Source organism: Suricata suricatta, chromosome 15 (genome assembly GCF_006229205.1).
Source record: "Suricata suricatta isolate VVHF042 chromosome 15, meerkat_22Aug2017_6uvM2_HiC, whole genome shotgun sequence".
Taxonomy (NCBI): domain Eukaryota; kingdom Metazoa; phylum Chordata; class Mammalia; order Carnivora; family Herpestidae; genus Suricata; species Suricata suricatta.
This window is the reverse complement of record NC_043714.1, coordinates 45,302,744-45,315,284: the sequence shown is the minus strand read 5'-3', so window position 1 is coordinate 45,315,284 and position 12,541 is coordinate 45,302,744. Positions and strand designations below refer to the sequence as shown.

Genomic DNA, 12,541 nt, shown 5'->3' with positions numbered 1-12,541 from the left:
GTTCTCCAGTAACTCAATTGAGATTGACAAGGGTGTTTAAAGTTATAGTCTTTTTTATTTTAAATGTTTATTATTTTTGAGAGATGGAGACAGAGTGCAAGCAAGGTTGGGGAGGGAGAGAGGGAGACACAGGATCCAAAGCAGGCTCCAGGCTCTGAGCTGTAGCACAGAGCCCGACGTGGGGCTCAAACTCAAGAACTGAGTGGAAGTCGGACACTTAACCAACTGAGCCATCCAGGTGCCCCCAAATTGTGGTCTTTATAAATGATGATCTAGTAAAGAAGTTACTAGAGAATGTATGATGAATTTCAGTTGGCTTCTGCTAAGGAAAGCATGATTACTTTGAAAATTGTAAAAACAATTCATTTGCAGTTAAACCGTGAAAACACTTTTCATCCAGGAGTGAGTGCTGAACTTCCAGGAGCCTGTCATTTGTTAGGCCTGCTCTTTGATGTGAAGTACACATTCCAGGAGGAGCAGTGGGAGAACTTGTGGGGCTGGTACTGGAGCACAATCATTGCCAGGGGAGTGAGGCTGGGGGACCCAGGCTTGTGCCCAGGCAGTTTGGAACTGTTCCGTAGCTGGCCTACCTCCTGGTGTTTTCCCGCCCCTACAGGTCGAAGCTGAACAGCAACTCCGGGGCAGGGAGGACATCCAGGCCTGGGAGGACAAGTGACTCCCCGTGGTTTCTCTCAGGTTCTGAGACTTTGGGCAGGCTGGCAGGCAACACCCTGGGGTAAGTTGTGGCCACGGGATGGCCTCCACCACATGATGGCCTCTGCGGGTCTGGGCCGGCGCTGTGTGAGTGCTCTCACGGAGTGATTGTCTGCAGTGTTACCTAGCGCTGCAGTGAGGAGACTCCTGAACTCGGGGCCCGCGTTCCTGTGGCTCCCGGCGAGGCACTGTGATCAAAATAACCCACGCAGGCAGGTTACAATTGACCCAGGCCCTTGACCTTTTAAAAATGTCTAATGTTAAGATGTGTTTATTATATCTCTTACCATGTCATTTGTGTTATTTCAGTTTTTCAGTGACTCTGACTTTGGTCTTATTTGTGCTAATTCTAGGGTAAAAAAATCTAAAATTTATTTCAAGTATCCAAATTTGGTAGTTCTTACTGAATTAATTTAGTGATGTTTGAAAATCATGTAACTAAACCTGACCTTTAATAAAGGTATTTTATGTTTTCTATTGACATATTTGACTTATTATATTAGTTTCAGATCTGTAACCTAATGACTTGATGTTTCTGTATTGTGAAATGATCACAGTAAGTCTAGTTAACATCCATCGCCATTCGTAGTTTTTTTTTTTTTTATGATGAGGACTTCTCAGATCTTTGAAATACACAATAATATAGTATATTAGCTGTAGTCACCATGTTGTATGTTACATCTCCATTACTTATTTTATAACCAGAAATTTGTACCTATTTTTTACTTTTTAAATTACTTATAAAATGTATACCTCTTAAACTAGATAATCAGCTCTTCCACTTTATCTAAAGTTGTTAAGCTGTCAAATTAAAGAAATCATATACAGATTCCAAGCCAGATGATTTTACTCATTTTATACCTTGGTTCTTGAATGGCTCGATTTTCTGAAACTACCTGTGAATGATTAGATAATGCCAAATCAGTGAGCAAATGTGTTCAAAAGCTAATCTGTGAAATACAACTAGAAGCAATTTAAATTTTTAAAAAATATGGTCAGGGGAGGAGGAAGGTTTTAAGCATTTTAAGAATATTTTGACATAATTTCTAGGTAAAGTTAGATTTGAAAATTGAGAGCTCCAAATGCCTTTTTTTTTTGGCCTTTGTTTTTATGCTGAACTAAGTTTATTTTGAGGTCAGAGGAAGGTTATGTATTTGAGTACATTTTTTTATTTAACTCATTCTGTGCTAGAACTATTAATAGGAAATGTAGCTCTGATCCTTATTAAAATATTAAGTATCTCCTCTTAATGGTCCTATACACATAACCAACAGAACAACAGGGTATGGAAAGGATTTTGAAAATGATATGTAATAACAGATGAAATTTTCATTTCATTTGATAAATCTGGAAAAAACTTGATTATATTTATTTAAGAAAGAAAAACTATTATGTATTATACTATGTCAAACTAGACCTCCTTTAAAAAGTTGCTTTGTTTAATTACAGGGTCAGCAAACTACATCCTAGGGGCTAAATCCATTCCCTCTTGTATTTTTATTGACCCACAGGCATGATTGATACTTTACTCTCTGTGTCTGCTTTGTGCTAAGGTGGCAGAGATGAGTAATGTTGATAAAGACTTAGCCCACAAAGCCTAAATGAGCTCTTTAGTGTTGTGCTCTTTGCAGAAAAAGTTGGCTGATCTCTGGTTTAGGCTATGCATTTATATAGTGGCATTTGTTGACTAATCTGTACTCTCTATTTATTTTTAAAGTAAAAATTTTATTTTGGAATAATTTGACTTCTTTCTGTTCTTAAAGCGCATCACTGAAATAATTTGACATTTAAAAAGTTGTAAAAACTTTCACCTAGTTTCCCCAAATGTTACTAACATTTTAAATAACTGTAGTACAGTATTGGAAACTAACAGTGATCAGTGCTTAATCTGCAGAGTTTACTCACATTTCACTAACTGTCCCACTAATGCCCTTTCTCTGGTCCAGGAGTACATTCAGGGTCCTGTGTTGCATTTAGTGTCATGCTTCTCTAATTTCTGCTAGTCTGTGGCATCTTCCCAATCTCCTTATCTTTCTTGACGCTGATGAGTTTGAAAAATAGCTGGTCATTTTTTAGAATGTTTGAATTTGTCTGTTACCTAGTGATGAAACCCAGGTGATGCTCCTTGCTCCCCAACCCCATACGTGTAACTTTTATTTACAGTGGTTTTCAGGTTTGCAGCAAAAATGAGAGAAAACAGAGATTTCCCATATATTCCCAGTCTTGACACATGTATGGTCCCTTATTATCAGCATTTCCCACCTGAGCAATCCATTTGTTAAAACTGATGAACCTACATTGATACATCATTATAACCCAGAGTCCACAGTTCACATTAGGGTTCACACTAGATGTACAATCTGTGGGTTTGGACAAATGTATAATAACATGTATCCTCTATGATAGCATCAAACAGAGTCCTTTCATTTTCTTAAAAACCTTCTGTGCTCTGCCTCCCTCTCTCCCCTCTAACCCCTAGCAATCACTCATCTTTTTTCTGTCTCCATAGCTTTGTCTTTTCCAGAATGTCATTTGTTTGGAATTACACGGAATGTAACCTTTTTAGATTGGCTTCTTTGACTTAGTAATAGGCATTTAAGTTTCCTCCCTGACTTCTTACAGCCTCATAGCTTGTTTCTTTTTGGTGCTGAATAATATTCCATTGTCTGGATGGTACCACAGATTATGTATTTACCTTCTGAAGGACATCTTGGTTGCTTCCAAGTTTTGGCAATCATTAATGAAACTGTTAACATTGTGTGCAGGTTTATTTTGTGGATATTAGTTTTCAACTCCTAAATACCAAAAAGCACAATTGCTGGAGTATATCTTAAGAATATGTTTAGTTTTTTGTTTTTTTTTTTTCATTTTATTGTTATTTTGGGGGGGCGGGAGAGAGAGCACACACAAATGTGTGTGGGCGAATAGGGTGCGGGGGGGAGAGAAAGACAGGGAGAGAGAAAACCTCAAGTAGGCTCCACCCTCAGGACGGAACCCAATTCAGGGCTCCATCCCACGTCCCTGGGATCCTGACCTGAGCTGAAATCAGGAAGTCGGATGCTCAGCCAACTGAGCCACCCAGGCACCTGAGTATGGTTCATTTTGTAAAAAACTGGCTAGTTTCCAAAGTAGCTATACTATTTTGTGTTCCCACCAGCAGTGAGTGAGAGTTCTTGTCGCTCCATAGCCTGCCCAACAATTGGTATTGTGTTGTCAGTGTTCAGACTCTCGCCATTCTCATAGGTGTGTATCTTATTGTAGGTTGCATTTCCTTAGTGATAGACCATGTGGGATATATTTTTCTATGCTCACTTGCTATCTGTTTTCTCTAGTGAGGTGTCTGTTGAGGTCTTTGGCCCATCTTCTCATTGGATTGTTTTGTTTTCGTATTTTAGAGTTTTAAGAATTCTGTTATATAATTTAGAACACTGTCCTTTATAATATGTGTCTTTTACAGATATTGTCTCCCAGTCTATAGCTTGTCTCTCGCATTCTCCTGACAGTATCTTTTACAGAACATTTTCATTGTGCCTTTGGTGTCCTGTCTAAAGTCATTGCCATACCTGAGGTCATCTAGATTTTCTTTGGTGTTTATCTTCTAAGAGTTTCATAGTTTTGCAGTTTACATTTAGGTCTGTGATCCATCTTGAGTTAATTTTTGTGAAGGGTGTGAGGTCTTGTGTCTAGATTCAGGGTTTTGTTTTTGTTTTTGCATATGGATGTCCATTTGTTCTGACACCATTTGTTGAAGAGACTGTCTTTGCTCCATTGTATTGCCTTTGTTCTTTAAACAAAAAAATTTTTAATGTTTTTTATTTGTTTTTGAGAGACAGAGAGAGACAGCGTGAGCAGGGGAGGGTCAGAGAGAGGGAGACACAGAATCCCAAGCAGGCTCCAGGCTCTGAGCTGTCAGCACAGAGCCTGGCTTGGGACTCGAAACCACGAACGTGAGATCATGACCTGAATTAAAGCCGGAGGCTCAAGTGACTGAGCTACCCAGGCGCCCCGCCTTTGTTCTTTTGACGCAAAGATCAGTTGACTGTATTTATGGTGGGGAGGGTGTGCATGTGTGTCTATTTCTAGGCTCGGTATTGTGTTCTTTTGTCCTGTTTTTTTTTTTTTTGTGGTTTGTTGTTGTTGTTGTTGTTGTTTTTTTTTTTTTTTTTTTTTTTTGCCAATAGCACACTGCTTTGATTACCATAGCTTTATGAGTCTTGAAGTTAGGTAGTGTCTGTCTTTAACTTTATAGTTCTTTGGTGTTGTGTTGCTGTGCTGGGTCTTTTTCTTTCCACATAAACTTTAGAATTAGTCTGTTGGTACCCACAAAATAATTTGCTGAGGTTTTGACTGGGATTGTGGGGGACGGCATTTTGGGGAGGAATGCCACAGAAGTGATGATGTGCCTTTCTCCGCGCATCAGGTCAGGAGGGGCAGGATGGCGATGCGTCTCGTCTGGTGGTGAGGTTTCCCCTCATTAGTTCAGGTGTGTTTGCCAGGTTTCTTAACGATACCTCTTTGTAATCAGTGTGTATTTTGTGGGGAGATCATGGTGACTGTATAACTTATTTTTATGCTTGATTTTAGCATACAGTAATGCTTTTTTGCCTTATTGATATTTGTGGTCTTGGCCAAATAATTTGTTAATTTCCATCATTCCTTTTATATTAACTAATTGGAATTCGACTGAAAAGAAGAATTTTCCTTCCTTGTCCATTTATTTCTTGTTTGTCCTATATCTGTGTAGTTCTTGATATCATTATGATCTCATGGACATTTGTTCTATAGTTTATAATTCATTACTGTTATGTTACTCAGATTGTCTTTAAGTTACCTTTATAAATAAAACTTGGATATAACCAGTTATCATGGAGTAACTGAAATATAGCAATGGAATTTAGGACTTTCCTAATAAAATGTGTGACAAATGTAATAATAATAAAGTATAGAACATTTGATCTTCAATAAAACCTCTGTAGATCTATCTCAAAGAAGATTAGAGCAGATCTTAAGACTTTAAAATGCAGAGGGAAGCAATTTTTGAGTCCCCCTTACCCATCCTTGCCCACACTGCTTTGTGCACCTCCTCTTTTTTGTCCCTCATTCTTCCAAACACATGCCCTAGAAGTATCAAGAGCCGTCACAGATATCACAGTGTCCACTAAGTCATTACCAGTCATTTGTTTACCTTTATTTGGTCTTGATCTGTCCACAAAGCATAAGCACTTAAGGGCTTTGAAAATTGTCCTCTATGAAAATTCTCAGTTTATTGAAGGTGAAATTGTGATCAAGTTATTTTGTAAATTAAGACATTTTATAGATTCAAAAATACTTTTCTTCATGATCTTTTTTTTCCCCATGAGTTTTTATAGTGGGTGTTTTTTCCCCTTTCTGTGTTGATTACAGTGAACTTTAAAGAAGTTTGCAATTTATAACATGTCACATAGAAGCAAGGAAGGCAGGGCTTGAGTCCAGAGGGGATTCTTATCTACAGATTTACCAAAGGCAGTCAGATATGAAAGGGACCATCCCCATAGACCGTGGCCACTCCTCCCCCCAAGCCCTTCCTTCAGAGTCCAGCTTTGCTCCCTTTGGGTTGTGAATCCGGGAGTGAACGGCTCCTGTATTGGAGAGCTAAATTTGGAAGATTTGGGGATAGTGGTTTTCTTTTTCCATTAGCATAGATAATTGAGAATTGATCATTTATTTTGACAGATCATTCCTAGGAATGCATAGTAAACAGAATTTATGGAACTTTTAGTATTTTTCCCTTTGGTCTTTTCACTGTTGGCAGGTGTTTGTGTTAAAGATTTCTAATTGCTCCTGTTTTCTCCCTTTCGTAAACTACTAAAATATATCCTGGGAAATATTACAAAAATCTCCAATGTATTTTTGTTAAACTCATTTCAGACCAGGTTAAGGGTAAGAACACCAAATTAAGTTGGGGAAGAGAGTTAATTGTGTTCAGTAGTAAGTTTTAAATGGAGATACTCCTATCTAAAGTCTTTATTCTGTTTGATGTCACTCGGTGTAATTGATGATAGGTGTAAGCTGCTTTTCATTCATTTGAGCTACTGTCTTTCCTTTGGAGTCTCATATGAGCTAGTAATTAGCCCTGGATTTGGAATGTAAAAGCTAAGCAGGTCATTGTAATTGTAAATAATTGAAGCTGGCTAGGTGGGTAAGATAGGCAGTAGTAGGGCTAAGCTAAACAAAGTAAGTGGAAGCTCCATTTTTAAAGGAGGCAGCTTATCAGCTGATTATTACCATAGGAGAATAAAGAGTCATTGTTACCATATGCAAACTTCTGTGCCCCCCCCCATTTTGTTTTGTTTTTGTTATTGTTTTTTTCAAAGTAAGCTGTATGCCCAATATAGGCATATATTGGACTTGAACTCCTGACCCTGAGATTGAGAGTTGCATGCTCCACTCAGCCAGCCAAGTGCCCCTCACCCCACCCCCCTTTTTTTTGTCACAAGAAAAGCTGCAATTCGGTATCCTTATGTGAATATATTGACTTAAGTGTTGGAACTGATTAATATTTTTACATAAATAAATATATATAGAGGGACACACATACCAATCTTGTGTATGTAGTGTGTGTGTGTGTGTGTGTGTGTGTGTGTGTGTGGTGTTTATGTGTACATATGTTCTTTTTTAAAGTTTATTTAAAAATTTTTTTTTAATGTTTATTTTTGAGATAGCAGGAGAGGGACAGGGATGGGGTGGGACAGAGGATCTGAAGCAGGCTCTGCACCGTCTGCGCAGAGCTCGATGCAGGGCTTGAACTCACAATCCACGAAATCATAAACTGAACCAAAGTTGGACGTTTAACCAGCTGAGCTACCAAGGCGCCCCTGAAGTTTATTATTTATTTATTTTTGACTGAGTGAGAGAGAGAGAGAGGGTGGAGCTAGAGAATCTGGAAAGTGGGCTCCATGCTGAGAGAGAGCCCAGTGTAAGACTTGAACCCACAAAACATGGGGTGTGTGTGTGTATACACGTTTATTTATTATTGAGATAAAAACAGAGCATGAGTGGTGGAGGGGCAGAGAGAGAGGGAGACACAGAATCTGAAGCGGGCTCCAGGCTCTGAGCTGTCAACACAGAGCCCTATGCAGGGCTCAAACCCACAAACCGCGAGATCATGACCTGAGCCGAAGTCGGATGCTTAACTGACTGAAATACCCAGGCGCCCCTTTATGTATATATTTTTAACCAACCAACCAGCTATATGGACAAAGCGTGGCCCATGGGATTTAAATTTGCAAGCTGTGGACTAATTCCTATGGTGTGATTTCCTTAGTTGATTTGAGTCATCCTGTAGCCTTTAGTACTATGTAATGGGATCAGAATTGTAGGATTAATTTTGATGAGCAAAGCATAGGCAGTAGAAACTGGTTTTCCCAGGACTTTGGAGAGGTTTTAACTGTTTTTGTTTTTTGGGGTTTTTTAAAAAATGTTTATTTTTGAGAGAGAGGGAGAGGGAGTGTGAGCGGGAGAGGCCTAGGGAGAGAGGGAGGCAGGATCAGAAGTGGGCTCTGCACTGACAGCAGAGAGCCCAGTGTGGGGCTTGAACTCATGAACCATGAGATCGTGATCTGAACCAAAGTTGGACACTTAACCAACTGAGCCACCCTGGTGCCCCAGGACTTTTGAGTTTAGTATTAAATATTACATAGTTCACCAAGATAACAAGAAATATACATTACGGTACTGTCCTTTTTGACCACTGATAAATTTATATTACTGTGTGTTTAATATATTATTCTCTCTAGGTAGCAAATTGATTAGAGGAATGAATGTTAACAAGAACAATTAGGGAGACTCTGGTAGGTTGTTTGGATTCTGATAGAAGAAACCCTGCACAGAAGGTTGAGTGGGAAAACACCGTGTCCTCCTTGGTAACAGGTTAATGGGCAAACCAGAGATATTTTGACAAATGTCTTTTCAGCTCACCTCAGTTCAGGGTTTGTATAGCAGAGATTGCAAAATGGCAGGCCATTGGTGTTTTGATGGATGAATCTAGCCGTGAATTTGGGTGTTTTAGGTAGGCTGATACTTTCCCACTCTTCCCTGTTATCTTGACTTCACTTATTAATGTAACCTATCTACCCCTCATGGGGATTTGAGTTTGTAAGTTCTGCCCAGGAGTAGATGTGTACTTCGATAGGGTTATTTTAAACCTTTATCAGATACATGATTTACAAATATTTTCTCCCATTTTGTAGGTTGCCTTTTCACTCGGGGTATTATGTCTTTTAGAGCACAAAGCACAAAGGTTTTAGCTTTGATATATTTTGTCCATTTTTGCTTTTAGTGCTTGTGCTTTTGGTGTCATATCTAAGGATCATTGCCACGTCCAATGTCATGAAGCTTTTCCCCATGTCTTCTTGGAATTTTATAGTTTTAAGTCTTATATTTGGGTCTTTAGTAATTTTATTTTTTTTTAAATATGTTTAATGTTTTTATTTATTTTTGAGAGAGAGAGAGAGACAGCATGAGCAAGGGAGGGTCAGAGAGAGAAGGAAACACAGAATCTGAAGACAAGACTCCAGGCTCTGAACTAGCTGTCAGCACAGAGCCTGACGCGGGGCTCAAATTCATGAATTGTGAGATCATGACCTGAGCCGAAGTCGGACACTTAACTGACTGAGCCACCCAGGTGCCCCTTATCATTTTAAATTAATTGTTCCATGTGCTATAACATAAGGGTCCAGTTTCATTCTTTCACTTGTGGATATCTAACGTTTTCAGTATCATTTGTTGAGGACACTGTCATTTCCTCATTGAGTGGTTTTGGCACCCTAGTCAAAGATCATTTGACCATATATGTGAGGGTATAGTTCTGGGCTCTCTCTTCTGTTCCATTGGTCTGTTTGTCCTTATGCCTGTACCACCCTGTTTTATGCCTGTAGTACTAGAATAATGTTTCAAAATCACAAAGTATGAGTTCTCTAGAATTTTGTTTTTCTTATTTTTTCAAATTTGTGTTGGCTCTTGAGGTCTCTCAAGACTCCATAAATTTTAGGACGAATTTTTCTCTTTTTGTAAAAGAATGCCTGTAGAATTTTGAGAGGGATTGTGAGGAATCTATAGGTTACGTTGAGTAATGTGGGCATCTTAACAATATTAAGTCTTTCAGTCCTCAAGCATGAGGTTTGTTTTTATTTATTTGTGCTCTCTTTAAATTTTCTTAGCCGTGTTTGGTAGATTTTAATATAGAAGTCTGACCTCCTTTAGGAGGTTTAGGTTTGTCCCTAAGCACTGTTTTTTTTTTGTTGTTGTTTTTTTTGATGCTATTATAAATGGAATATTTTTAAAATTTCCTTTTTGTTAATGTAATGTACTTTTAATGCTCCTTTGTTTTTCTTTCGGTCTATGAATGGTTCTTTACCATTACATTTATGAAATCTACTGCATAACTGAGATTAGGTAATGGTTCATACTATACTATAGTTCTGAGAATGCGCGATATTGTTTTTCTCTAAAATTATCTTGGGCAGTTCTCAGGCTGTAGATACAGACACCACATACACATACACTTGTTGGCAGAGTGTATCAACAAGTTTAGAAAACCATCGAAATGGATGGCCTGAGGTTTTCTGGAGATTTCTTTTTCCATTTTACTGAGGAAACTTTTTTAAAAGTTGTTTTCTTTGTTTAGACATAGATTGTGCTTTCCACTTAAGTGAGAAGAGAGATCAGGTAGATTCTTGTATATTTGAAAATTGTCACTGTTAATACAGTCAGACATCTTTAAGGGGAAAAAGGCTTGGAAAATCAAATTTAAATCTCTTTCCAAGGGGAAGTTGAAGTTTTCAGCCTTAGGGGAATACCATGAAGAATAGCTGAGAATAAAGTGCCTTTATCTAGATTGAATGATCTCCAAGTGTTAGATTCATTTTAAAGAGACATCAACTCTACTCAAAAAAAATTTTTTTAAATAAATAGACTGGTACTGTCATAATTTCTAAGGCTAATGTGGTTTGGTGTGAAAGTTTCTTTGAGGTCTGGTTGAATGCAGAAAAGCAGTTGTTTAATGCTTATCTAGCTTTGTTGATTTGAAAATCCTTAATGCTCATATTGCGGGCAGTAAGTGAAGATGGAAATGTCATTCCTTTTCTAAGTTTTCTCATACTTAAGAGAAACCTAATGATTTTAAATAATAACTTTTCCTTGGTTAAGGTGGTTAATAGTGCTAAGTATTAGTGGGCTTAATACCTTTGCCAAATGAATGTCTTATTCCATGCAAAGCAGTTTGAGTTCTAAACTCTGAATTACACTTTTTGTGTAACATGTTGTTAGTAGTTACATCTGATGAGTCTTCCAGGTAGAGGCAAGGTGTGTCCTATAACTCATTTTAGAATTGTGACTAAAAATATTTGGTATGTGGACCTTTAAAACATTATTTCAAAAGATGCATAAGTGTGATACTTACCTTTTTGAAGAATGAATTTACGTGTCAGTTAAGCTTTAAAACCAGTTTTATTTTAAGGCTCTATTATTCTGTTAAAATATTATAAACTATTACGTCAACTAGACAAATAGCTTTTTCTTCATTTAGGGGAATGAACATGAGACCCAATGTGACCTATTCGGAATCACTGTTGAAAATGCTAATTCTCTTAAATTCTCTCCTATTTAGAAGTCGATGGAGTTCTGGAGTAGGTGGGAGTGGAGGAGGGTCCTCTGGAAGGTCGTCAGCTGGAGCTCGAGATTCCCGCCGACAGACCCGAGTTATTCGGACTGGGCGGGATCGAGGGTCTGGTCTTCTGGGCAGTCAGCCCCAGCCAGTTATTCCTGCTTCTGTCATTCCAGAGGAGCTGATTTCCCAGGTATGGATCTTGTGGGACGCTTCGCATAGGCAGGAGGCCAGGAGGAGGTTTAACTGGATATACTGGGCTGTAGTCATGACCCGCAGCATGAATCGTGAAGGACTGCTCCTAGAAAGCTGATTTTGACAAAAGTGTAATCACAAGAAACTTAGCATAGCACTCTAATGTATTTTTTATTTCAGGCCCAGGTCGTTTTACAAGGCAAATCCAGAAGTGTCATTATTCGGGAACTTCAGCGAACAAATCTTGATGTAAACCTTGCTGTAAATAATTTACTTAGCCGGGATGATGAAGATGGAGATGACGGGGATGACACCGCCAGTGAATCGTACTTGCCTGGAGGTTGGTGGACCACCATCATGGTTTTCTTATCTTTAGAGGGAGAGACTTTTTTTGACTGGGAATGGGATTTTATTTATTTTTATTTTTTATTTTTTTAAAAGTAGTTTATTGTCAAATTGGTTTCCATACAACACCCAGTGCTCTTCCCCACAAGTGCCCTCCTCTATCACCACCACCTCTTTCCCCCCTCCCCCTTCCCCTTCAGCCCTCAGTTCGTTTTCAACATTCAATAGTCTCTCAGGTTTTGCCTCCCTCTCTCTCCCCCCAACTCTCTTTCCCTCTTCCCCTCCCCCTGGTCCTCCATTAGGTTTCTCCTGTTCTCCTGTTAGACCTATGAGTGCAAACACATGGTATCTGTCCTTCTCTGCCTGACTTATTTCACTTAGCATGACACCCTCAAGGTCCATCCACTTTCCTACAAATGGTCAGATTTCATTCTTCCTCATTGCCATGTAGTACTCCATTGTGTATACATACCACATCTTCTTGATCCATTCATCAGGTGATGGACATTTAGGCCCTTTCCATGTTTTGGCTATTGTTTTGGCTGCTATGAACATTGGGGTACATGTGCTCCTATGCATCAGCACTTCTGTATCCCTTGGGCAAATCCCTAGCAGTGCTATTGCTGGGTCATAAGGGAGTTCTAT

General features: G+C 38.8%; 1 protein-coding gene across 1 annotated transcript in view; it reads left to right on the top strand.

The window, feature by feature from the left end:
• UBR5 (ubiquitin protein ligase E3 component n-recognin 5) overlaps window positions 1–12,541 on the top strand; it is a 138,427-nt gene that overhangs the window by 45,283 nt on the left and 80,603 nt on the right. Inside the window, exons 6-8 of the mRNA XM_029923310.1 lie at window positions 617–736; window positions 11,360–11,549; window positions 11,732–11,891. Coding sequence (XP_029779170.1) covers window positions 617–736; window positions 11,360–11,549; window positions 11,732–11,891 — 470 coding nt within the window. The remainder of the gene's footprint in view (window positions 1–616; window positions 737–11,359; window positions 11,550–11,731; window positions 11,892–12,541) is intronic.